At 39.9% G+C, this 27,485-nt stretch overlaps 2 protein-coding genes across 5 annotated transcripts in view; both read left to right on the top strand.

Annotated features, from left to right (window-relative positions):
- Positions 1-1,638: 1,638 nt before the first annotated feature.
- pdha1b (pyruvate dehydrogenase E1 subunit alpha 1b) lies at positions 1,639-16,343 on the top strand. 4 transcript variants are annotated; one of them, XM_026305745.1, is made up of 13 exons: positions 1,639-1,794; positions 3,858-3,878; positions 4,649-4,741; positions 5,408-5,473; positions 5,669-5,842; positions 6,430-6,556; positions 6,654-6,745; positions 6,975-7,067; positions 7,474-7,629; positions 8,308-8,379; positions 13,574-13,641; positions 13,986-14,094; positions 14,879-16,343. In XM_026305745.1, the coding sequence occupies exons 1-13, from the start codon at positions 1,735-1,737 to the stop codon at positions 15,041-15,043; spliced, it is 1,296 nt and encodes a 431-aa protein (XP_026161530.1). In that variant the 5' UTR covers positions 1,639-1,734; the 3' UTR covers positions 15,044-16,343. The 4 variants fall into 4 exon arrangements, with proteins under 4 accessions (XP_026161530.1, XP_026161534.1, XP_026161531.1 ...); XM_026305749.1 differs by having other exon boundaries at positions 4,594-4,741; XM_026305746.1 differs by lacking the exon at positions 4,649-4,741.
- A 2,432-nt stretch (positions 16,344-18,775) lies between these two features.
- The window catches only part of rps6ka3b (ribosomal protein S6 kinase, polypeptide 3b), a 63,527-nt gene continuing 54,817 nt past the window's right edge, over positions 18,776-27,485 (top strand). The window contains exon 1 of the mRNA XM_026305716.2: positions 18,776-19,250. Coding sequence (XP_026161501.1) covers positions 19,188-19,250 — 63 coding nt within the window. The 5' untranslated portion in view covers positions 18,776-19,187. The remainder of the gene's footprint in view (positions 19,251-27,485) is intronic.

Here is a 27,485-nt window from a genome sequence, read left to right as displayed (position 1 = left end):
GTTGCATTATCTTAACTAAATGCTTCTACTGGTGTCTTTTGTTTCATTATGTTGTAATACAAGAGATTTTTGGGTAAACAGTTTTTTTTTTTTTTTGTGGTTTTTGTTTGTGTTTGTTTTTGCTTTCAGTTGTGTGTACACAATTTTTTCTAAAATCTTTGCGAGGAAGGGCAGCCTGGAGATTGGCCTGTAATTTGCTAGCACAGAGTGGTCAAGACCAGATTTCTTAAGTAGTGGTTGCACTACTACATGCTTAAAATCAGCAGGCACAAAACTTTTGACTGCTTAGTCCTTAAAGGAGCCATCAAGTCCAAGACAGTCCAACAGGAAGAGTAAAACCACACAGTTGTCCTCATCACCTGGCTATTGGAAACGGGGTGTGATTGAAGAAAGAGGAGGACGTTGCAGTGGAGCTGTTGGAGTAAGTGATGGGGGTTGGGTGATGTGGACTGTGTTAGGTTACTGGTTGTGATTACTGGGGAGAAGCAGCTGTGGAAGTAGTGGAGAGGAGGCATGGGGTCTGTTTGAATGGAGGGTGCAGCCAGAGGTCCTGACGACTAGACGGTGACTGCTATTGAAAAGACGTTGTGACTTTAAGAGAGACAAGACTCTGCTGATCTGATCACTCTAGCTCTGAACATTCTGCCCATTCATTTCAATGGAGGCCCTACCATAGACATATAAAATACATTATTATATACATATATAACATTATTATAATATACCTGTATTTTGTATGTCTACGGGCTCTACTCTCTTTGGTTGAGATCTGCTTCCAGGGGGAGACGCAGAATAAACCAATCAGAGAAACGAACGATATGATGCTTGTATTAGAGTAGAGACACTAGTGAATGACTGTTGTTTTGTTGAGAATACACAATGTTATCACCAGTTCTGTGCATATTTGAACGGAGTAAACAGCAAAGTTGTAGAAAGATTTGCAGACTTGGAGCTGGTATTGAGAAACGTTGCAAACAAGTCACGCATAAAGCCCGCCCCATTGAAAATAAACGGCTGTGATTGGCCTGGCTCACTTGAAGACAGAGGAAAAGACTACCTAAGGCAGGAGCGGGTCTGGCTGGCCAGGCTACCTGTTCTGGGCCCTGGAGATTCTGGGCCCTGGAGACTAGTGTTTAGTACCTCCTCAGCCGATGTTCCAAGCGAGCTGAGCTCATACTAAAATGTGACGTCAACAGACTATGGGCCACTGATTGACCAGGGAGTGACGTCACTAGAGGAGTCATGAGCGCAACATTTAGCCACGTCTGACACACTCAAACCCCCCATTAAAAAAAACAGCAACAGTAACCTTTTATTTTTTTCATTTTAATCGTCTTTAGCCGTGCTGTGATGGCTAGAGACCAAAACCGACCCGAGTGGATTATAGTGCCAAAACCGTGTAATGGAAAAGTGTCCTTTAAATGTAGTATTAAGTCTTCTATTTTTGCTTCTGACAAAATATTTGGCATCGTCATAGCAAGGGTTTTGTAACTTATGTGTAGCATTTCAGTGTATTTGATCTGAAATTAAGTTTTAAACTACAGGGGGATTTAAAAATACTTCGGGCGGCCATTATAAGGCCAAGGAACCAAACACCACTGCTGTCTGTTCTCATCGGGCTCATTTGTTGGACGGACACGAACAAAGAATTAGCAGCTCGCGGCAGCTCGCGGCACCTCGCGGCTGCTAATAATCGCCTTTAATCCCGTCAGGGTCAGGTCGTCGTCCAGTAGCATGCAAAATATGTTAACCATGATCTCTAACGCACTTTGCAGGATTATGGGCAGAAACGCGGTGAGTGGTCTGGGGTTAATGTAATGTCAGTTAGCATGTTATCATGGGGGCTGACCTTGTGTGCACTAACGTGAGAAAAGTTGGTATTTCGACTCCTGCTTTGCGTATTCTGGCTTGTGCTGATGTTTAATGTCTGTGCTCTGATTTTTAATATCGCAGTCGTTTCTAATTTTTCTGCGTCTGTGTCCCGTTTTGTTTGTCGTGGTTTTTCCTTCTTAGCTTTGTACAGGGGAAGGGGGTGAGCTAATCAATACCGACCAGTATTGTAAAGAGAAGTTTACACAAAGCCCCGTGATTAGCGAGTTGAGCAAATAGTCATTAGTCATTTATAGGCAAAAATGCACTGGTTCAACTTATCACTTTTACTGTTTATTTCTTTTTAATCTTTTTTTATTTTTAAAATTTTTTTCTTAAGCAAGAAACTTTCAATATGCTGAGTCCTACATCTGAAATGTAAATGTAAAGATTTGCTGGTCTTTGTTCTCTGTAGTATTACATTAATTACAGCTGAAAGCACAAAATGAGTAATTTAAATATATAAACCTGGACTTTTAGAAACTGAGATCTTCAAAATTCATTTTTTGAAGTGGAATTAATTAGTCAACAAAATATTGAACAAATTAATCAATAATGCAAATGATTGTTGGTTGATTGCCCACAGGGAGCTAAATAAAATATTTAACATTATTTCAAATGTGTAAAACATTTTTTCTGTATCTTGAAAGATAATCGTTTTTTTTTTTTTTTAGTTTTGTAGATAGAAATTTCATGCAGAAACTCCAGTTATTTTAATGGGAAGAAAATAGACTTTCATTACTTCGGGCTCTGTAAAATAGGCAAAGGGAGATGTTACCATTTCTGTTGTGCCCAAATAGGGCCAGTAAATCTCAGTCTAGAACAAAAACTGCTGTAATACCAGATCCCTGTGTGAAATTAAATATAACTGACTTCCTTTTGATATTTGTGAAAACAGCAGATAACAACCTCAGCTGTGTTATTTTTCTGTAGATAGTATAGCACAAACTGCAAATGATATAGAAGCATCGTGTAAGATTAAGAAACTGAGCAGTCTACTTGGTATAATTGGTTACAGTATTAAGTTAACATGTAGAAATGTATGCAAGCTCATAAGATGATCATATTGTTGCTCAGAATAAATCCCTTATAACACCCTTTAAACTTTTTCTCATTTTAATCACAGTTTGGATTGAGGATAACATGTTATGAACAGAGCATAATGTGACTTCTCTAAAATACATCATTAAATCACCACTCTTTCCCATTATGTAAATTAAACACTGAAAAGCTGCTGATTTCTCATTTACATTTCCCTCGAGCTTTCATTGTTTCAGCTAAATTCAGCAGCTATCAGAGGCAGATGGTTTCACTACAAACATGTCAGTGCATCCCTGCTGTTTATGCTTATTCAGCTGTAGCACAGACAGCATGTGATGTCTGTTTCAGCAGGATTACTACAGTTAAGCTCTAAAATGTAATTGTCCAGAGACCTTTCTGTGCTTGCGTGGGTTTTCTCCAGGTACCCTGGTTTCCTCCCACAGTCCAAAAACATGTATGTCAGGTTGATTGGTGACTCTAAATTGCCCATAGGAGTGAGTGTGAGTGTGTGAGGTTGTTTGTCTCTATGTGGCCCTGTGATGGACTGGTGACCTGTCCAGGGTGGACCCCTGCCTTTCACCCAAAGAGAGCTGGGATAGGCTCCAGCAGATCCCCAGATCCCTGTGACCCTGGTTAGGAATAAGCGGGTAGAGGTGATGGATGGATTTTACATGTTATGCAAATAGGAAGTACTTCCACTATCAATATTTAGGCAGTATTAACTTGCTGTGTAAGTATTGTTTAATCCAACTGACTGGGAAACCTGTTGTGTTAATGCTGCTCATTTTAAGCCAAACTCATTTTCATTCTTTTCCCCATTTTCACTCTGTTCATTCACTTTTTCCACGCACAGTCTGACACAGCAATCTTGATTTTTTTTTTTTTTTTTTTTTCTCCCCTTCCCTTGAACCCCGCCCCCGCCCCTTTCCCTGCTTGATGAACCCTAGGGAGCCCAAAAAGTGTCTGAGGTAAGCAGCTCATTGCTCTGCTTATGTGGTTCTATAAACAATTTTCCCTTTTGTGGAGCATGATTAGTCTGTTTATACAGTGATCTTCATGAATGCAATGTGCTCTGACAGGACCAAATTGTTTTACTTTTTTAGTTGAGTAGTTTTACATTTTTGAATTTAAGTTGAAAGAACCCATTGTAAGTGTCATTCTTGTTTTTCGTTCACACAGAACAGTTCACTAGAACCATCTACTGTGCTGTGGTAGTACAGTTAAACTATGCTTCTATGGCATTGATGTGATGATATTTCGTACTGACTTTATTTGAATGAAATAATTAACAATCATGAATTTAGGATCCCATTAAACAGAAAAAGCAGCTCTGCTCTGGAAGTAGGGCATTTCTCTTTTAAATCCTAAATGTAAAAAGCTAACTTTTTCTAATATAGTCAAGGAGAAAATATGCTTGAACTTATTAGAGACTTTGTTTCAGTTGTCAATTCTGTTAAACTTTATTATTGATGAATCATTTAGGTTATATTTTTAATTTTAAATGTAACTGTGAATTTTGAAATATCAGATAAATTGTAGACACTGTTGGGCTGATGCCAGTTTCCATGTTCCCTCAGTGCATTTTTCCTTATTTTATATTTTTAGAAGCCAGTTATCATGTCTGTTCTCCATTTAGTGGCTGCTTCTGCTGTTTTCACCTGTAGTTGTCTCATCATCTTGTAGACTCTGTAGAGTTCCTGTGGCTGTGGTCTGATTGATTGGCTCCTGTGTTCCCCAGCTGCTGATTGATCTGTCAGAGTACGTCAGTCTAACCTCACCAGCGGTGCCCACCTTGGCAAACACCCAGTGGCAACCTCCTAAACCACCACCAGTCAGTACTGGAGCATCTGCTGCACAATTAGTTAGCGCCCAGACCCGCTTGCTAGACAGACCAGTGTCTCAATGATCACTAACAGGGCTGGGAAACGTCATGTGTTGCAGAAAAACAAATTATTTAGTAATTGATGAGAAGATATTGCAAGTTTAAACAATTGGATTTCTGATTAATTTGCAACTTTTTAATTTAACACTATTGTTGGTCTTGTTTACCAGAGTATCTGCAGAGATACACAAATACATTTATTTATTAATATTTGTTCATTTTATAGGATTTGTTGAATGCAGATTCATTTTATTTGTGTATTTTTTATATATATATATATATATATATATATATATATATATATATATATATTGATATTGCACAGATGTGGACACATGATTAAGTATTTAACAGAAGCCTGGCAGTGGGAAAACTTCAAATCACAAGTCATAAAATTTTTTTTTTGTGTATTTCCCTGCCCTGTTACTGACTTCAACTTAATACAGAGATCTGTCCAATGTGAGCCCCAGCCCATCTACATTCACTCCCCCACCAGCTGCTGTGAACATGAGGGCAGCTCTTGTGCTGTCTCGGTGGATCATTTGTTCACTTTAAGTTGATTTCTTCATAACTCTTTGAATCAGAAATTGTTTTCTGTGCCTCCTTGTCTACCAGGGTGCCAGAGCCGTTGTCTCCCGTTCCTTCACTGACTTCACCCCTCAAGCAACATTTGACATCAAGGTGGGTTGAGACAAAAACAGCAGGAGGAGGAAAGGAGTTTTCATTGGACAGTTTTTAATGCACATTTCCAATTTCTGCAAATGAAAACTGGAACATAAAAAAATAGACTTCACAGCACTGCAATCAAAAAGTGGCGAAACATCTGAGCTAGTTTGAAAGTTAAAGCTATTTGTAACAAACTGTTGTTACTAATAGAAATGCAACCTACACCGCCTGGAGGAGGGTCCACCGCTGAAGGCGGAGCTTACTCGGGAGCAGGGCCTGCGGTATTACCGCACTATGGAGACTGTGAGGCGCATGGAGCTCAAAGCTGATCAGCTCTACAAACAGAAGATCATCAGAGGCTTCTGCCACCTTTATGATGGACAGGTCAGGTACAAACACACTATATACTAAGGTTTGTTCCTTATTCTTTGGCTCTAAAATTTGATTTACTAAGGAGTTGCATCTGGAGTTTGCACAGCTGGAAGTTGAGCTTTGGTCTCGTGCACTATGTATTTCAAGGTGTTCTTGTTCAGAGGTACACAATATGGGAGGAGTGAGTGTGAGTTTAGACAAATACCTTCAGCTTCTGATTTACCACAGGGGCTGCAGCTGATATTTCACATCAGGAGAGTCAGGTATAAAATGTGCAGCTGTGCAATCAAACGGATGCAGTGATGCAATATATTAGATCTAGATACACAGGTTAACAGGTTAACAGGTTAACACAGGTTTCTGGTTGTCAGCTGAAGCTTTACATGTGACTGTGTGATTTTTGTTTTAGCCTTTTTTGAGGGCGTCTTGCTGAGTTTACAGATAATTTCAAAAAATTAAATAAAAATGGTACAAAATAAGACCCAATACTTTTACATGTTATGGATAAACATCTCAACCGACTCAATTAACTGCATTGGAAAAAGTTGTTTTGAGTTAAAACCCATGCACATGTTTTCTTTTTTTGTCTCCTCCTACAGGAAGCATGTGCTGCAGGCATAGAAGCAGCTATCACCCCCTCAGATCATCTGATCACTGCCTATCGGTCCCATGGATACACGTACACCCGCGGTGTGCCGGTCAAAGAGATCCTGGCCGAGCTCACTGGTGACCTCACATTTTAAAATCGCACGCTTGTGTAGCTTTACATGCCTGAAGTCTTTCTATGTCTAATCCCTTTACTTTTTACTTTATTCCTCCTCAGGTCGTAAGGGCGGTGTAGCCAAAGGAAAGGGGGGTTCAATGCATATGTATGCCCCACATTTCTATGGGGGCAATGGTATTGTCGGAGCGCAGGTAAAGGCACAGTTTAGTGAAAACTTTCAGCTGCAACAGAAGCAAACACATTTTGTCCTAGTTTTAATCATATGTTTTTGATGCTATAATCATGTGACTCATCAGATCTGATAGTTTATTTGTTGGTTCTCTCAGTAATGGATCCATCCTTTGTACTGATTTGCATCAAGGCTAAATATGATAAACAGTTTTTCAGTTCTTCTCAGTAACTTAGCTGTAACTTGTTCAGGTTCCTTTGGGAGCTGGAATTGCTCTGGCCTGCCAGTATCAAGGTAACAATCAGGTGTGCGTCACACTCTATGGAGATGGAGCAGCCAATCAGGTAAGCAGTAGGAGAAATTGGGCATTAATTACCTCTAAATATAAAGTGATAAGTGGTTAAGTTGCAAGAAGAGCGAAGTTGCTGTCTTGTTTTTCATCCAGTGCTTGATGGGTGTTATGATATAATTTTAACTTTGATGCAAGTGCAATCTATACTATACAGCAGGCACAAATAAGATGCTAATGTTCCTTTATGTTCATTTGGCCAATTATAACAGGGTCTAAAGTGTATTTCTGTAAATAATATTTGTTTTTAAACCGCTCTTGAAGCTTGAAAATGTTTTACAACGGAACAGCATGAAAGTGTTTTACAACGGAACAGCAAAGTATCTTCTGAAACCTCTACACACCTGTACACTAACAAACTATGGATGTGGACACACCTGTCTCCTCTCCGATCCAATCAGGGCCAGCTGTTTGAGTCATTTAACATGGCCGCTCTGTGGAAGCTGCCGTGCATTTTTGTCTGCGAGAACAACAAGTACGGCATGGGAACGTCTGTGGAAAGAGCTTCAGCCAGCACAGATTACTACAAGAGAGGAGACTTCATACCTGGAATCAGAGTGAGACACAAACACACCATGACAGAAGCATAAAGCTGTAGTAGGAGATGTGAGCCAAGCGGGTTTCTGCAGGTGTAAAATGAAATTTAATTGGATGAGACCTGTAAAATCCCTGCCCTTCACATTGATTGAGCTCTGAAGTTCAGAAATCTTCAGCGTTATCTTGCTTATCAAGCTTAAACATCGGGTCTTAGGCCGCAGCTGCAGTGTCTTTGACTGTATGCTGCAGCTGGCCTGTATGGACCTAGACTACAACAGGAGGAGTCTGAAACTTTGTCCTGGCAGTTGCAGGTGTGAGCATGCATACAGCTGTTTGATGCTCATGTATGATACTGCACACAAACTACCTGGAAACGCAGGTTGCTTCCAGGATTGGAGCTGAGGGGGCTGCACAGGGCATTGTTTTACTTCCTCTTGGGAAAACAATAATGACCCCTTATTATTTTGAATGATTTGGAAAAACATTTTTGTGCTGTATCTGCACTCAAATCTTCCTGAAGGAATCTGATTTGATTTTAAAAAAAAAACAAAACAAATATGTAACTGTGCAGCCACAGCAGCTAATTCTGAGCTGAAAGCCTACCTGTGAGTCCTGAAACCTAAAGGCCAGTTTTATTTTCCATCTTTTTTTTTTTTTTTTTTTTTAATTTGTTTTATCCCTCTTTCTTTTCTGTGTAGGTGGATGGGATGGACGTCCTCTGCGTCAGAGAGGCTACCAAGTTTGTGGCAGATTACTGTCGATCTGGCAATGTGAGCTGAACTTCCAGGGATAAAACAAGCTTGAGTGTGGCGAAGATAAACCAGGGCTTGGTTCCCAAAACTGTCCCTTTTTCAGATTTTTAAAAAAATTTTAATATTTTATGTATTCATTATTTTTGTAGATCACCTTGTGTCACAACATCCCCCCAGAAAACCACTAGGAATCCATCCTAACAATTATCTATTTCTTTTTATTTTTTTTGTTTCCATCTTTAACACACCATATTTTCTAGACTATGTTGCACTGAAATATTAGTCTGTTGTCTCAAAATAGCCTTATTGAGAAGAAGAAAACATAAGTTGCTTCAGTGTGTAAGTCGCGTTTCTAACTCTAGACTAAATTAGCCTATGAATAACATAGGTTAGACATAAGAAGCAGAAGTGCATTGTGAAATTCATTCATCTAAAGTAATATCTTAAGTAACGTTAAACGACTGCATGGTGGAGGGAGATAAAGCGGCGTGTCCTCCTCTCTCAGGTTGCCTTAATGCCAACACTCACTCCAAACTGTGTTTCAGCTGCAGACTTTATTACCTGCACTTTGAAGTCTGCAGTATAGCTCTTTGTTTTGGGCAGCATTTGCACTTGTTACACTTAGTTTAGTGTGAACATAAATGTTTTTACCTTTTTGGCAGTCCAATATTATCTTCAATTGAGACAGAAGTGTTATCATACACTAGTGACTATTTGACAGAATGACAGTAAATTAACACAGATAAATTGCTTGGCTATGTAGATAGATACTTCATTCATCCCCCATGGAGGAAATTCAGATTCTCGTGCAGCTTTTATATTAACTTTAACATAGAAATTTCACTATAAAATATAATACACAGATCAAGACACCCAGTCAATAACATATCAATTACTATTAAAAAGTCTAATGGCTGTGGGGACAAAGGATCTGCTCACCCTCTTGGTTCTGCAGCTGAGTGAGATGAGCCTCCCACTGCAGCTACTGTTTAATCAGGATGTCGTGGAGGGGGTGTTTATTATTGTTCAATATAGAACGCAGCTTCCTCCACATCTGCTGCTCCACCACAGTTCTGAGAGGGTCCAGCCCCCTGCCTAGCACAGAACTGGCCTTTTTCATCAGTTTGTCCAGGCGTCTACAGTTTCTGTCCATAATGCCACTCCTCCAACCACAGCAGCATTAGAACAGTGTACTTACCATGACAGTGTGATAGAACATGCACAGCATGTCACTGCAGACATTGTAGGAACCTTCTTCTTGAGACGACGTACACTGCAACCACATTGGCAGGCTGCTCCAGTTTTTCGTCCAGTACCATCCCCAGGTACTTGAAGGTCTGCACGCACTCTATCCCCTGTCCATCAGTTGTGGCCTAAAGGATAGCGAGTCGGACTTGTAACCCGGAAGTTGCGGGTTTGAGTCTCAGGACTGGGCACCGCAGCAATGGCTGCCTGGGTGTGTGTTCACTGCTGTTTGGGTGTGTGTTCACTGATACTCATACTTTCATCAAGACTGAGTGGCATGATGCTTTTGATCCCCTAAAATCCACCACCAGCTCCTTATTCTTGGTGGTGTTCAGGAGAAGATAGTTCATTTTGCTCCAGTCAGAAAAGGAGCAAGAACAGTCCCCTGTGGAGCCCCAATGCTGCATTCCAGTGTCACAGACACTGCGGTCTGGATGTCGAGTAGTCCATAATCCATGACATCAGGGAGGGGGCCACCCCATACATAGAAGCTTGTCTCTCAGTATGGAAGACCATATAGTATTGAAAGCACTGGAGAAGTGGAAGAACATAATCCTCACATATGAACCAGGCACATCCAGATAGGCATATGCCTGGTGCAGCATGTAAAGCACTGCATCTTCCACGTGTTTCTGATGGACAAACTGAAGGGGCTCAAGATCCTCCTCAACCTGCAGCCTCATGTGACGGACCAGGAGCCACTCGAAGTTCTTCATGGTATGGGATGTCGAAGCTAGCCATTCAGCTCCACTGGCCGCCCTGTTTTGGGCACCGGTATTAGACAAGATCTTCCACAGCACTGGGACTTTATCCAGCAGAATACCCATATTAAAGAGCAACAGCTAGTTGTCCTTCACAGTGCTTCAGAAGCCTTGGACATACTCCATCTGGCCTTGTTGCCTTCCCTGGCCGAAGCCGAAGGAGCTGTTCAGATTGTAACAGAGGGGTGATGGAGGTACATGGAGCAGCCATAGAGGTGGAGATGGAGGAAGCAGTTATAGAGGATGAGGTATAGTAAGGAGCTGCAGAGGTGGGAGTGGAGGGAGCATCTGCCACGTTGGAGATGGAGGGAGCAGCCGCAGAGGTGGAGGAGACAGATGAATATGTGGAGAAGGCAGCCTCAGAGGTAAAGGAGGGAACAGCAGTAGAAGTAATAATGATGGTGGGATCAGCCGTGGAGGTAACGGTGGAGGGAGCAGCCTTAGACATGGAGCTACAGGAAGCAGCAGTGGAGGTGGAGGGAGCAGACATAGAGAATGAGGTGTAGTGAGGAGCTTCAGAGGTGGAGGGAGTAGCTGTAGAGATGTAGGTGGAAGTAGCCACATTGTCAAACCTGATGTAATGCTGGATGAAGGTACTGGCTCTATCCACATCACCATCCAAAGACTAAGAGTTGTCCAGTTTGTAGCCAGTGATGGTCCTTGCCCCTCTCCACACCTCCCTGGTATTATTGTTTTCCAGCTGTTTTTCCAACTTTTTTTTGTACTCCACCATAGCTCGCCTTAGTGTCTTTTTGCGCTCTCGTTGTATACTCTCTAGTTTCTCCTTATCCCTGTCCTGGAAAGCCCTCTTCTTCTGTCACTGGTGATCATTGGTTTATTGTTAGGATAGCACTGTACTGTATTAACTGAGAGTACTGTGTCCCTACAGAAATTAATGTAGTCAGTGATGATGACTCTCCTGTCCGTTATTGTCCATTTCCTGCTCCTCCATCAGTGCATCCCAGTTTGTGCACTCAAAAGTCTCTCAATGAATCCCTTGCCTCTAGTGACCATTTCCTTAAAATACCTGGTGGTAACAGGAAGCTTCTGCACACAGGGTCTGTATGTGGGCTGAAGATACAGTATTGTTCAAAATAATAGCAGTACAATGTGACTGTGTTAGTGTATTTTTTATTGCTACATGGCAAACAAGTTACTAATAGGTGCAGTAGATTCTCAGAAAACAAACAAGACCCAGCATTCATGATATGCACGCTCATAAGGCTGTGCAATTGGGCAATTAGTAGAAAGGGGTGTGTTTTTAAAAAAAAAAAAAAATAGCAGTGTTTGCCGTTGACTGTACAAACTCAAAACTATTTTGTACAAACGTTTTTGTTTCTAGGATTTAGCAATCCTGTGAATCACTAAACTAATATTTAGTTGTATGACCACAGTTTTTTATAACTGCTTCACATCTGTGTGGCATGGAGTCAACCAATTTGATCCATGATTCTTTAACAACATTCCACAATTCATTTACATTTCTTGGTTTTGCTTCAGAAACGGCATTTTTGATATCACCCCACAAGTTCTCGATTGGATTAAGGTCCGGGGATTGGGCTGGCCACTCCATAACATTAATTTTGTTGGTTTGGAACCAAGACTTTGCTCGTTTACTAGTGTGTTTGGGATCATTGTCTTGTTGAAACAACCATTTCAAGGGCATGTCCTCTTCAGCATAAGGCAACATGACTTCTTCAAGTATTTTGACATATGCAAACTGATCCATGATCCCTGGTATGCGATAAATAGGCCCAACACCATAGTAGGAGAAACATGCCCATATCATGATGCTTGCACCACCATGCTTCACTGTCTATGGCCCTTGGACCCAAAAAGAACAATTTTACTCTCATCAGTCCACAAAATGTTCCTCCATTTCTCTTTAGGCCAGTTGATGTGTTCTTTGGCAAATTGTAACCTCTTCTGCACATGCCTTTTTTTTTTTTTTTTTTTTTAAAAAAAACAGGGACTTTGCGGGGGATTCTTGAAAATAGATTAGCTTCACACAGACGTCTTCTAACTGTCACAGTACTTACAGGTAACTCCAGACTGTCTTTGATCATCCTGGAGCTGATCATTGGCTGAGCCTTTGCCATTCTGGTTATTCTTTGATCCATTTTGATGGTTGTCTTCTGTTTTCTTCCACGTCTCTCTGGTTTTGCCCTCCATTTTAAGGCATTGGAGATCATTTTAGCTGAACAGCCTATAATTTTTTGCACCTCTTTATAGGTTTTCCCCTCTCCAATCAACTTTTTAATCAAAGTAGGCTGTTCTTCTGAACAATGTCTTGAACGACCCATTTTCCTCAGGCTTTTAAATGCATGTTCAACAAGTGCTGGCTTCATCCTTAAATAGGATTGATTCACACCTGTTTTTTCATAAAATTGATGACCTCACTGATTGAATGCCACATTGCTATTTTTTTGAACACACCCCTTTCAACTAATTGCCCGATTGCACAGCCTTAAGAGTGTGCATATCATGAATGCTGGGTCTTGTTGGTTTTCTGAGAATCTACTGAACCTACTGGTAACTTCTTTGCCATGTAGCAATAAAAAATATACTAAAAACCTGGATTATTCTGGTTAGTCACATTGTACTGCTATTATTTTGAACAATACTGTAGATCATGTTGTGATCAGATGTACCCAGTGGTGGAAGAGGTACAGCACTATAAGCCTCTTTGACGTTAGCATAGAACAGATCTAATGTCTTTTCTCCACGTGTTGGACAGTCTACTTACTGTACAAAGTCAGTCAGGCAGAAGGACAGAGAGATGTGATTGAAATCCACTGTAATTGCAATGAAAGCATCAAGGGTGCTGGGTCTGTGTCCTAGTAACAGCATCATGGATGATGATACAACACATGACAAGGCAGAGCAGTAAGAAAAAAAGGTGCAACTTATAGTCTGGAAAATATGGTACATCGTGAATCTCCCCATCTTAATTTGCTTCTGTTCTCTGCAGTTTTTGAATCCCCATTTTACCCATGACATAACCATTATTTGCAATGGTCAGCCGACTCTCTGGCTATTGCAGTGTATAATATTAAATCTTCATCATGTTTCATTCCAGGTTCTCACACGGGGAAAGAGTGTAGGTCCAACTCTAGAAAAAGGTTTAAGTGTACTAATATGGCAGACAGTTGTTTTGGGAGTCTGAAGCAGTTTGGCTGAAGCCTGGGCAATAACTTGTGTTTCAGGGTCCCATTGTAATGGAACTGGAGACCTACCGGTACCATGGACACAGCATGAGTGACCCAGGTGTCAGGTGACCTCTGTAGCTCTACATCATATCATTTTAATTAATCCTATTTATTTCCTGTTCCCTTGCTTTGTTAAAGATCTGTTTATTGCTTTGATTTTTGAAATGTTCAGCTTCTGTGTTTCCTGTTATTAACAAATAACTTGGGTGAAAAAGTAGAAAAATGTATTTTCTCATATCGGATAATATAACCTGGACTGTGGTATCTGCTGGAAGATGAAAGCTTTAGAAAAGTGTTTTTGTTTTTTAAATTTGTATCAGCTCATATTATTTCAGATCAGGAAACATCAATCAGCAACACAATGGCCTGTGTTATTGGCTTATTCTGCTTGTGATGCAACTGTTTGCAGCTACCGTACTCGAGATGAGATCCAGGAAGTTCGCAGCAAGAGTGACCCCATCTCCATGTTGAAAGAGCGCATGCTCAGCAACAATATGGCATCAGCAGAGGAGCTGAAAGTGAGTGCACGACACAAACTATTTGGATGGTAGAGTAATTTGTAGGGAAAGTATTTTAAACAACATGTTGTGGATTCAAGATGAATATTATCCAAATGTACCTTTTAATGTAATTTAACAGACAGATTTTTTTGGTGGCCTGGTGCTCTTGACAACAAAGTTAAAGCAGAGTTTTAGCTTACCTGTGAGGAAACTGTGTTGCAGTTTCTAGTGTGAAAACCTTTTCTTAGGAAAGATAGGAAGTCATGCAAGATATATTACATCATGTTCTTAGAAATCTAAATGGAACTACATGTACTCTCTTTAGTCACACAGTGATGAGATTTAGAGGGGGAAAAAATAATACAATGGGTAAAAGGAGAGACACAATCGGATCTATTTTTGATCTGAGGGTACCTGATATCATTAAAATCAGGCTGGTGGTTGTTAATATTGTAGTTTACTATTAGCATAACAACACAACAAACACGTTTTCCTTGATTCTACCTATGAGATAATTACTTACCATTAGAATTTACCATGCAGTGTTATCTCACCTGAACAAATGTTGATTCCCCCCTCCAGTAACCAATCCCGTGTCCTATAAATGGTTTAAAAATAACACATTGTAACAGCAAATACATTTTGTAGGAAAACAACTGTCATATTTAACATAAGAATATATTATTTATGTATTTTGAACTTCACAAAATTGGCCGTTCAGTAAATTCATGTCTTCAGCTGACTTCATAGTATTGCCACATAACGTTGATGAGCCTGGACCTGACCAACTGACTTCTTCCAGGAAATTGATGTTGAGGTCCGTAAAGAAGTGGAGGATGCAGCTCAGTTTGCTACATCAGATCCCGAGCCACCGCTGGAGGAGCTGTGCAACCATATCTACTACAACAACCCACCGCTTGAAGTACGTGGGACGCACCCCTGGGCCAAACTCAAGTCAATCAGCTAGACTTCCACAAGTAATACCTTCAAATGTAGGGCCTCCCCACCCACTGCACCAACACTGTCTATTAGTATAAATACTAATACACAGGACTCAGCACCTTGATGGTAATCAGCTTTGGCCTGATACCTGTCATTTTATTTATTAGTAGTTTTATATAGAAGTATTTAAGAGTGATTATTTGGATGTTTATTTGTATGTTTTATTTTTTTTTTGGTGTTATACCATCATGAGTCAGAGATGTTTTAAAAGGAGAACATGGTTGTGAATTTTCAGGTTTTTAATACTGTGGGGAGGCATGAAATATACGCACAAAACGTTTTGTTGTTCCTCTTTTTTTTTTTTCCACTACTATCATGCTACTGTCATACATCAATTTATACATTTTCTGCACTCTTATTTTGTAAGCTTTAACCCTTAGGAGTCTACCGTCACTCTGGCGTGATCGAACTACGTGACATTCCACTAGGCATAGACTTCTAAGGGTTAAACCGTTCAGATAAAGTGGGAAGAATATTTTCTTAAGGCATGCCTCTGGTCAAAAAAATAGGCACCTTAAAAAATGCAATTGCAATGTCAGTGTTTCTGAAAGCAACCAACCACTTGTTTACTTTTTTTCTCAACTACTGTAAGTTATGTTTTTTTGTGGGGGGAGGGGGGCTGCAAGAAAAGGTTCATTGTTTGGTGTGAAATGCACTACAATGCAAGAGGCATTTAAATGACATGACTGTTGAGCAGGGCTGTTTGGTAATAATATTAATAATCTTAATATTTTAAACTTCAGCTGAAAAGAGTTTTTATTAGGATGACTATTATAGTGGCAAAGCAGGAGACTAAGGCTCCAGCAAGTTTTTCAAATCCAGATGATCTGTACCTGTTTGACCGAAAGAGCATCCAGGAAGCTTTAAAATCTGAGTGTAGTCGGTGGGCAAAGGATTAGAGATTTTTACAGCTTTCAGCATATTGTGGGCGCTTGGTTGGAGAATTGTCTTTGTCAGTAAAGATGCATTTAAAGCTAGAGGCTTGTATCTGTGTTGAGCTGAGGATGGAAAACCAAGCAGCACAGACTAGATTTTCTGTTCCTTGTTTTATTTACCTGTTTGTTCTTTAACGTGTGCTGCTGCTGGCAAGGATCCTGTAGAAAAACAGTAAAATGTGTTTATAGAACTGAAAAACTGGGTGGAAATACATAAAAGAAATTTTAAGATAAAATTGTTTGTCTTTATTTTTTGTTTTATAAACATTTGAATTGCTCAAAAATATGTAAAACAAGTGATTCTGTAATTGAATTTTATTTAAAAAAAAATCTGCCTAATTATGTGAAATAAATTTTATATCCAACTCATTTTGCCAGAGATATCTTAAAATTTTCCACTTAAAAAAAAAAAAAAAAAAAAAAAAAAAAAAATGCTATATGTGATAAATATTTAGCCAGAAATCAACAATTGATGATTGTAAACGTAAACGATTTGGGCTATGTTTTTGCTACCGCTGCCACTAGGTGTCACTAAAAGGCTGTAAATATGACTGCTTTATAAAGCACACAGTCACACAGTCAACCTTCTCCAGGTACTCTGTTTTCCTCCCACAGTCCAAAAACATGTATGTCTGGTTGGTAGGTGACTCTAAATTGCCCATAGGAGTGAGTGTGAGTGTGTGAGGTTGTTTGTCTCTATGTGGTCTTGTGATGGACTGGTGACCTGTCCAGAGTGGACCCCTGCCTTTCACCCAAAGATATGCGATTTGCAGTTAAGTTTGTCTAATATCACCCTTTGCACATGGTTCACCACTGACATTAAAACACTGATCTTATTTTACATTTTATAGACAAAACAGGAAACAGGTCATTCGTAGTTGTAGCCTTAAATAAAATACAATCTCCCAAACCCACACAAGCACGGGGAGAACATGCAAACTCCACAGAGAAAGGCCCCTGCTGGGTCTCAAACCAGGAACCTCCTTGCTGTGAGGCAACAGTGCTAACCACCAATTACTGTGCCTAGTATCAGCCAATATTCAAAAAATGTTCAGTTACAGGCAGTGGGGCTGTAATCTCAGAGGGCACAGGAGTTTTAAACAACTAAAAATCCAGACAACAACAAAGAGTGTCTGGTTATCTGTGTTAAACTGTGGAATGGTTTAAAGGGGACCTAAAGCAATATCCACACAGTCATCATTTGAAAGTATTTAAATAAACTTATCAAAACTGTTCACAGTAAAGTGGGAAAGTACCAGAGGGTAAAACAGTCATATTACATATTTACTATGTAAATGTCAGAGATGAAGTCATGCGTTAACCTCCATCTTTTCCGCAGCAGAAGTAAATGAAGCCTTGAAACTGGATGCAAACAGTTCCTGCAGGTGTCCCAGCAAAAAAACACAACAAACTGTGTGTGTTTAAAGGCGGTGTTACTACACTACACTGAAGTTTTCATATGTTATATGAGTTGTTTTGCATCCACAGAGTGATCTGTTCAATGCAGTGACACAGTGAATTGACTGGTTCATATTCACCAGCTGTGAGTGAAATGTAAATCTGAGTGTCATCTGCATAGTTATGGTAGGACACATTATTGCTGCGTATTAACTGGCCTAAAGGAAATGTAAAGATTGAACAAAAGAGGTCCCAAGATGATGAGTGCAGTTTCAGTGCTGTGATGGGGCCTAAAACCTGACTGAAGATCATCAAAGCAGTTGTTTAGCAGGAGAAAGTCAGTAAGTTGTTGGTAAACAACTTTTTCAAGGATTTTGCCTAAAAACAGCAGGTTTGATATGGGTCGGTAGTTGTTCAGTACCGTAGAATCAAGACTGCTCTTCTTCAGGAGAGGCTTGATGACAGCAATTTTCAGGGCCCTTGGAAATGTTTCAGACTGCAATGAGTTATTAACCCTGAGTGAGTTGTGGTAACAAACTGCTTAGTACTGATTTCAGAAATCTAGTGGGTAAGACATCGAGGCAGCAGGTGGATGAACTCAGACAGGGTATGATCTCTTCAACTGTTTTGTAATTGGCAGGTGTAAAGTGTGTCAGTTCTACCAAGTGTCTCCTGGATGGCTGCAGAGTTGGTATCTGCCCAAAAACTGTTTATTGCTTGTTTAATACCCTTTGCCCGGTTCTGCTGGAGGTTTTTTCTTCTGTTAAAGGGAGTTTTTCCTCTCCATTGTCGCCAAGTGCTTGCTCATAAGGGAATTGTTGGGTTTTTAGTTTTAGTTTTTGTAAAGTGCCTTGAGATGATTTGTATTGTGATTTGGCGCTATACAAATAAAATTGAATTGAATTGAATTGAATTGAATTGAATCTTTTCATTAAAAAATTAATGCTAATTCATTACATTTAGATGTTGAAATTAGTTCCAATGGCAATGGAGATGGAGGGTTTGTTAATCTACTCACTGTAGCAAACAGGACACGTGAGGTGTTACTGCCGTTGATGATTTCAGAAAAATACATTTCTCAAGTGTGTTAATCTGCTGGATGAGTCTAATGTTTAGATTATATTTAGTTAAAGATGAAATGATTGTATTTTTGTTGCTCTAAGTTCAGACATGGCAGTGAAGCGTCCTCTGGCTGGTCTCTGACTATTACCAGGCATTGATTAGAAGCATTTTAGGGAGGATGCCAAAGTGGATCTCGCTTCACTTCTGGTTTTCCTTGGGAGCCGCCTCCTGGCGTGACGTAGGCGTGACGCAGCGGGCTGACGGACAGGTAAGCCGACACCGGCCGCCATATTGGGAAGAAACGGAAGTGGGAGAGAGAGCGAAAGAGAGAGAGCGACAGATGGGGAGATAAGTGTTGAGTCAATGACTTTCCGAAAAAGGGCGTCCTTCTTTTTTTTCTCTCATGTTTGTCTCTCCGGAGGAAGGGGCGGTATCAGCGCCACACCAGACCCGGAATTAACCCGTGTCGGCTCGGCTCGGCTCGGCTAGTGAGCACCGCGGCGGTTGGTTCCAACTGACGGACAGGGGGAGACGGCAGCGCCGCCAAAAACACACCGACAACACAGCGAAAACACATCAAAACCAGAGAAAAGAAGACAAAAACGGGAGAAAATAGGCGGAACTGAAAGTGTCGACTGAGGGAGGGAAAAAGAGAAATACAGGGCAAAAAGAAGAAGAACAGGGAAAGAAAAGTCGCGGAAGGGCAAGAAGAACATGCCTCTGGCTCAGTTGGCGGACCCCTGGCAGAAGATGCCGGTGGTGGGGACGGCTGGAGAGGTGAGGCTTTTCTAGTCCTAACACACCGAGACACAGACTTCTGGCAGGTCATGGCTTTCTCTCGGGCTGCATTTATGGCGATGTGATTCTAAAAAACCCTCTTACAGCAACTTACAGCTGAACCTCCTACAGACACACCAGACTTCATTAAAATACACCCTAAACTATCATAAGGTCACTTTAACAAACGCTGCAATACTCCCAGCAGAATTCAATTAACTCCACAGGCCACAAAGTACCATAAAAACACCACAGCGTCACAGGTGTGTGCTAGAAATCTGAGTAATAATGTCACTGTCTCATCAAAACAATGAACTGCGATGTTGAAAAATTACAGAAATGTTACATTATCTGTCATTAATTACAGCAGCAGCTGTATTTAGATTACAATAAGGACCGTGTATGGTGATGCTAAAAATGCACAAGAGTACACAAACATATTTCACTAGTCTAGAAGTAAAAAGAGTGCTGTTCCAAGAGCCACGGACAGTGGTGCAAGAAGTATTCAGATCATTTATTTCTGTAAAAGTAGCAGTACCACCCTGAAAATACTCCACTGCAAGTAAAAGTCCTGCATCGAAATCCTACTTAAGTAAAAGTGTCAAAGTAACATGTACTTAAGAAGTAAAAGTCTTTATTGAGAAAAATGGTGCATCTGAATGCTGATAGTATTATATAAATATATATAAGATCTTACTGTTACTGCTGCATTAATGTGTATGTTGAACTTTACTGCTGTAGTAGTTTAAGATTGGACCAACTGGAAGTACTGTAAATATCTTAATCTGCAGATGCGCATTATTTTCTACAAGATTTCATATGTCTGACGTTTTCACTGGACAGGAAGGGGATGAAAAACTGTCATTTGAAAGTAACTTCAGCTGTCAGACAAATGTGGTGCAGTAAAAAGACCAATATTTGCCTCTGAAGTGTAGTGGAATGGACATATGAAGTTGCTAAAATGCAAATACCCATGTGAAATGTAAGTATATTAAATTTGTATTAAAGTACAGCTCTGGAGTAAATGTACCTCAGATATAAAAGTAGCGCTCCAATAGACCATTAGAATTTGCAACAAATCTCTAAATAGTGAAGCACAATAATTTAACAATAGGAAGCAGTTCCTGTGTAAATGCTCAAAAATATATTAAATGATGCAGTACATAATAACCAGTGTCTGAGGTGACAAAAATTACACTGCTGTCTGCAGCAGCAGGTCATCTTAAAGCTTCTATTGAGATGTTAAAGACATATCAGATAAAGTACCATAAAATCACTCCGTGTACACCAACACATTATGATACTATAAAGAAGTCATGTTACAGTAGGCACATGGACCTTAAATGTACTATGATCTCACTAAATTATAGAAAATATGCACTGTATCTCTGCAAGATAATTGTAATTATATTATGGTGCTAAATCTTAAGGTTCAAAATGTAATTAAATACAAACATACTAACATGCATTAATAGGGTCATAATTGGTTATCACAAGTCCACTGTAAGAATGTGGGGCTCTAAAATGATGCACATATATGCAGAGGCATATGTGCTAGTTGTCAGTCCAGTCACTACAAGAATGTCAGCAACAGCAGCTACTGTCCAAGCTGCCAGGGACATTAAGGTGACACAAAATTTGATTAAAAAGCCACACACAGTACTGCACTCAGCCAACCCCAACAAAGTTCCCAACACTGGGTAAAAGGTGTTTCGGCAGACACCAATACCATAATAAACTACCAAATATGACTACACATTAGTGATACACATTAATGCTATTTGTTGCATTTTCAGGGGAAATTTACACTAGTGGTCGACCGATATGGGTTTTCTCTAACCGATGTCGATATTTTGAAATCGGGGCAGCTGATAGCCGATATATGATGCCGATTTTTTTTTTTTTTGGCCGATTTTAATTTTCCCCCTACATCTCACAAGGGTGTGTTATTTTTATGTTTGTAGTATTTTTTGTCCTTGCTTTTTCTGCTCCCATGCTCAGCAACTTCTGGCAGATATCGCACTTGGCCTTCCCTGATGTTGGCTGAGTGAAATACTGCCATTCTGGGTTCAATTTCTTTTCAGCCATCAGACTATAATTTAAAAAACAAAACAAAACAAGATTTGTCATTTTAAACTCACTTTTTCTATAGCTACATTATTCCATGCACATCACAATCCTAATATGTTTTGGAAAAAACAGGATTGATTTATTGCAGGGTACTTGTCATGATCCTTATGTTTGTTGACAGACCCTGGTATAATTCAAAGGGCCATAGTCTAAGAATATGTATAAACAAATATGCACAACAAGTCATTTGCATGTGAAAGTAGAAACGCGCAGTTCAGTCAAAACTTCAGGCTAAAACGTGCACATTAACTTTCCTCAATAAAAGTGTATTTTTTGGTGGGAGCATCGTCCCCGGGTTGCATGTGTCGGACGCACACGCACATTTATATTCGTCTGAATTTCACACGCGTTTCTACTTTCGCATTTGTTGCACACATGACGGTCAGCATTAATTCTAATACGCTACAATGTAATTATGCGTTGGAAACGAAAAGTTTTCAACGGCCATCATTAGCTGAAGCCGTGTGTATGCGACTATAATAATTTAGCCGCTGGGCTTGTTAGCATGTTTTGGTACCCGTGCCTACAGCCTAAACTACAGCTCGCTAACAATACAGACCAGACAATCACTCTCCAAAAGTAGCTTCATGATCAACCAATGAAATGTATAAGGCTAAATTAAAAACGAAAGATAAGTACTTTCTTACCATTTTTGGATGCTTTTCAGCTCACTAAATGCTGGTGGTGACAACCTGCTTGTAGCAACACGTCTTCACGTGTTCCACAACCACGCTTAACTGGTCGCAGATGTGCCTGCCTATAAATCGGCCAAATTTGCAGGGAAATCGACCAATGCCGATTAATTAAAATGTGCAAAAAATCGTCCGATTAATCCGCTCTGGTGATATATCGGTCGACCTCTAATTTACACCCCACCCCCAAGCTTTAAAGTCAATTTATAATTAACCTTTATATTTATGCAAAATGACGGAGTGCAACAAAACTTTTATTTATTGTATTTATTTATTGATTAGTACTGAATATTTTCTGTTAATTAAGATTTATAGTCCAGAAATTGTCAGAAAATATTGTAAAAAGGTCACAGTAATGTCACAACCTTTATGTATATTTAATGTCAGAATTTGCTAAAATCCACAATGTTATTTTCAGTTTTCAAAATAGTCAATCAAGCAACTGAATAATGATTTGAATTCTAAAAAGAACAATGTCATTAATGGCAAAATTGGCCGAATGCACACAGCATGAAATTGTGCCATACAGAAGCACCTTCAAGTGACTTCAACAAAGTACTGAATGTCACAATGTCTCTGCAATTGGAATAATGAACTGATTTTTGGTGCAGAAAAGAGGGAAGTATGCAAAAGACCCTGCAATTGTGTGTGATTTCTGTTAGGATTTATTTCAAAACAAAAAGCAATAGATGCAAATTGGCAACACCAAAGCGTAGGATTTTGTCTCCAAAAACATCCATAAGATACCAGATTGACTCAGAAACTGCTTCTGTGAGTATGTTGTTTTTTCCAGTTCTTCCTTCCTACATGTTTTTTAATCTTGATATGGGCAGTAGGCGGTGCCACTGCGACTACATGATTCAGGAAGAGCTTACGTCTTTGTGTGTGTGTGTGTGTGTGTGTGTGTGTGTGTGTGTCCACTTCCTGTGTAAGGTGTCACAAGGGCTGCATGTAGAAATTCTGTAGGCAGATTGTGAATAATCAAACCTCATTCGCGACAGACTCAAATGCAAAAATGCACTGACTCACTTCAGCCAGTATGTCTTTTTATGTCTCGCCTCCAGACAAGCTCATACCTGCTTGCAGTGTTTCTATGTCACCTTTTTTTTCACCTCAGTATCACCCAGACAGGAACTTCCTTGTGGTCTGTTCAGTGATATAGACCTTTGACCTCGTGTTACACCTCTAAGCCTTTTTACGTGCAGTGATGTGTGTGTTAGTCTAGTGTATGCTGTTGTACTGCCATTTCTATGCCACCACAGGACTTAAAATTCACTCACATACACAAGGAGGAGGAGTGAGCGGCAAAGTTGTGGAATGAAGATGAGATACTTCTATAGGATTTTTGCCCTCAAGACATTTAAAGCACACACAAAATGCAGAGGCTGGAGTTGCCAGGTGAAATGGGGAAACAAAATGAATATACAGTGCAGTCTCAATGTTTTCTTACTGAACAAGAGAAATACGTTAGCAAAGCTGGTTGTTAATGGGAAAATGTAAAAAAACATCTCAGATTCCAACAGCTAATAATTTACATTTCCGATTAGTTGTTTTATTTATGAAATGTGTTAAAAAATGACAAACGTCCCATTATATGTTCCAGGACCTTATTAATTGGTTGTTTTATTCAATCAGTCCAAAATTCAAATATATTCTGTTCAATATTGTATATGACATCCACACATATGAGAAGGTAGAACTGGCCATTTTATGTAATGATGATTATTGATTCACAGCTGTGTGTGTAGAATGTACAGTGGGTACGGAAAGTTTTCAGACCCCTTTACATTTTTCACTCTTTGTGTCATTGCAGCCATTTGCCAAAATCAAAAAAGTTCATTTTATTTCTCATTAATGTACACTCAGCACCCCATCTTGACAGAAAAAAACAGAAATGTAGAAATTTTTGCAAATTTATTAAAAAAGAAAAACTGAAATATCACATGGTCATAAGTATTCAGACCCTGTGCTCAGTATTGAGTAGAAGCACCCTGTTGCGCTAGTACAGCCATGAGTCTTCTTGGGAATGATGCAACAAGTTTTTCACACCTGGATTTGGGGAATCCTCTGTCATTCTTCCTTGCAGATCCTCTCCAGTTCTGTCGGGTTGGATGGTGAACGTTGGTGGACAGCCATTTTCAGGTCTCTCCAGAGATGCTCAATTGGGGTTAGGTCAGGACTCTGGCTGGGCCAGTCAAGAACGGTCACAGAGTTGTTCTGAAGCCACTCCTTTGTTATTTTAGATGTGTGCTTAGGGTCATTGTCCTGTTGAAAGGTGAACCTTCGGCCCAGTCTGAGTACTCTGTACTTGTCCACGTTCATCTTTCCTTCAATTGCAACCAGTCGTCCTGTCCCTGCAGCTGAAAAACACCCATGCTCCCACCACCATGTTTCACTGTAGGGATTGTATTGGGCAGGTGATGAGCAGTGCCTGGTTTTCTCCACACATACCGCTTAGAATTAACGCCAAAAAGTTCAATCTTGGTCTCATCAGACCAGAGAATCTTATTTCTCATAGTCTGGGAGTCCTTCATGTGTTTTTTGGCAAACTCTATGTGGGCTTTCATGTGTCTTGCACTGAGGAGAGGCTTCCGTCGGGCCACTCTGCCATAAAGCCCCGACTGGTGGAGGGCTGCAGTGATAGTTGACTTTGTGGAACTTTCCCCCATCTCCCTACTGCATCTCTGGAGCTCAGCCACAGTGATCTTTGGGTTCTTATTTACCTCTCTCACCAAGGCTCTTCTCCCAAGATTGCTCAGTTTGGCTGGACGGCCAGGTCTAGGCAGAGTTCTGGTCGTCCCAAACTTTTTCCATTTGAGGATTATGGAGGCCACTGTGCTCTTAGGAACCTTGAGTGCTGCAGAAATTCTTTTGTAACCTTGGCCAGATCTGTGCCTTGCCACAGTTCTGTCTCTGAGCTCCTTGGGCAGTTCCTTCGACCTCATGATTCTCATTTGCTCTGACATGCACTGTGAGCTGTAAGGTCTTATATAGACAGGTGTGTGCCTTTCCTAATCAAGTCCAATCAGTTTAATTAAACACAGCTGGACTCCAATGAAGGAGCAGAACCATCTCAAGGAGGATCAGAAGAAATGGACAGCATGTGAGTTAAATATGAGTGTCACTGCAAAGGGTCTGAATACTTATGACCATGTGATATTTCAGTTTTTCTTTTTTTTTTTTTTTTTCAGTTTTTCTTTTTTTCTTTCTTTTTGCAAAAATTTCTACATTTCTGTTTTTTTCTCTCAAGATGGGGTGCTAAGTGTACATTAATGAGAAATAACATGAACTTTTTTGATTTTGGCAAATGGCTGCAATGACACAAAGAGTGAAAAATGTAAAGGGGTCTGAATACTTTCCGTACCCACTGTATGTGTGTAGAAATTGCCAAAATATGTTCAGTTCAGTATCATACATGATAAATCCAACTATTACACCCTGCCCCCAGTTTTAAGATTTTTTTTCCAAGTTGATTTCACTTCGCCCCCCCCCCCCCCCCCCCACATTCTAATTCAGTTACATCAGAATAACAGTGTTGTATAAATTTTATCCTGAGAACTTAAATTTCTTTACATGCCTTTATATGCCACATTGATCATCACTGTACAGTACTCAGTATGTCCCTGTGTGCACCATAAAGAATCAGAACAGGTTAAAAAAATAAACAGAAAAGAAACTGGTACGAATGAGAGACCTTTAGAAATTTCACACATTCTGCATCCCTGACTGTACCATAATAAGATTTAGTGACAGAGTACACCCAGAGAAATGTCAGGCAAGCAAAGTACTAGATCTTCCACATGAAAAATAAGTGAAAAATGTATTTTCCAACTTAGTCTCCCTCAGTATTAAATGGCCCATTAAACCTGTTCACAGTGAGAAGTGGATCATCTTGACTAACTAGTGTGTTTTTTAAATGGTGTGCTGTGGTTGAATTTGTTGAGTCTAAATTTACTCCCATTGTCTTTGGGTGGTGGCAAAAATCTCAGGTAGGTCTGAAAGCATGAGTCACCGACAGATTATTAGTGCCAAGCTAAAACAAATTCATTCTAACTCAACAGGCTCACAAAAAATCCTTTTTTATGAAGGTGATCATTTTCACTGCTGCTGGGCTATAACATCTAACATCACCATAAAGTGCAGCCTTTAAAATGGTCATACAGTTCAGTCAGCACCTTAAATTATGAGAATTTCAAGCAGAAATAAGAATATGGGCTGGTTCTTATGTTGCTGGAACACTGATACTCTCCTCTGTCCAGTCATCAACAGACATTTGCCCTGTGTTGAAACAGTTTGCACATGTATTGAATTTTGTCTGAGGAAGGTTCCACAGTGTCAGACTTTGAAAACTCCATCAAAGACAGGCACAACACTTTTTTTTTTTTTGAATCAGACTGCAGTACTTCACTTAGAGAAAAACCATAGGTTTTCACTTTTCCTTCTACATCTTCCTGTTTCTGCATCTTTTTACCTCTTTCTCATTATCACTGTTCACGCTCTCTTTTCTTTTTTACTCCTTTCACCTTGTTATGCAGATTTCAGGCGTATTCTCTTGGTGCTGCACTTACAGGCAAAGTAAATAATCACTATAATTGGTTTTATTGTTATTATTGTTATTATGTTATTATTATTTTTGTCAGGCAGTAGGTTCAGTGCTATCGGTGTCTGAATCACAGCTGCTGTTCCAGCAGGGAACCAGACAGGCCACTAATCTCTTTTACGTAATGCTAATTCATGTCTCTTGTTTTTATTTTTTCGCTTTTGGCTGAGCAGACAAGGTATAAGCGGTCCGAATTTAGTGGCCCTGTTGACAAATCTTACACTGTAAGAGGCAGGGAACTTTTTTCCCAGTTTTTATTTGAACTCTGGTTTGATTCCTCCCTCAGTGCAAGCCGTAGGGAGATGATTATGAGAAGGTTTCAAAATAAAAGACGCCCACTCATTGGGTGGCTTGCTTCACCTCTGAATGCTTAGTAACATGAAATGAAAACAAACCAGGAATGTAGGCAGCAGAGACCTTGGTGTGTGACAGAAATCTTTACAGACCTGATCTTTACTGTACACAAAAAGTATAGAGGGACTGCGGGCTGCACATTGTTTAATGAGAAGCTGAAAGAGCTAATCACAGTATATATTTGTAATGATAGCTGGTACTGTCAGTTTCCTCCTTTTATATTATTTTAGATTTACATAGCATTTGAAATTTCACTCAAAGAATAGATAATAGTAAGAAAATACGTATGTGTGAAATTTGAGGAAAAACCAACATAGAGGCCCTCTGTGGCTGAGGGGTTAAGTTAGCCAAATAAAATAACAGACAACATCTGTGTTAGTAAGATGTTGTTCCACTGTCATAAGCAGAACAACTTCAGTGCTGGACCATAGTATATGTTTCCTGAGCTGATTAGTGATT

Source organism: Mastacembelus armatus, unplaced genomic scaffold, assembly GCF_900324485.2.
Source record: "Mastacembelus armatus unplaced genomic scaffold, fMasArm1.2, whole genome shotgun sequence".
In the NCBI taxonomy this organism is placed as follows: Eukaryota; Metazoa; Chordata; class Actinopteri; order Synbranchiformes; family Mastacembelidae; genus Mastacembelus; species Mastacembelus armatus.
Note: the sequence above shows the minus strand (reverse complement) of the source record. Positions and strands in the feature narration are given on the sequence as shown.

Excerpts from the sequence above, each read along its gene's own strand:
- pdha1b (XM_026305745.1), top strand. The coding sequence starts at position 1,735 with ATGCAAAATATGTTAACCATGATCTCTAACGCACTTTGCAGGATTATG. Across the intron at positions 3,879-4,648 it reads GAGCCCAAAAAGTGTCTGAG|CTGCTGATTGATCTGTCAGA; the intron begins GTAAGCAGCTCA and ends TGTGTTCCCCAG. Across the intron at positions 13,642-13,985 it reads ATGAGTGACCCAGGTGTCAG|CTACCGTACTCGAGATGAGA; the intron begins GTGACCTCTGTA and ends AACTGTTTGCAG.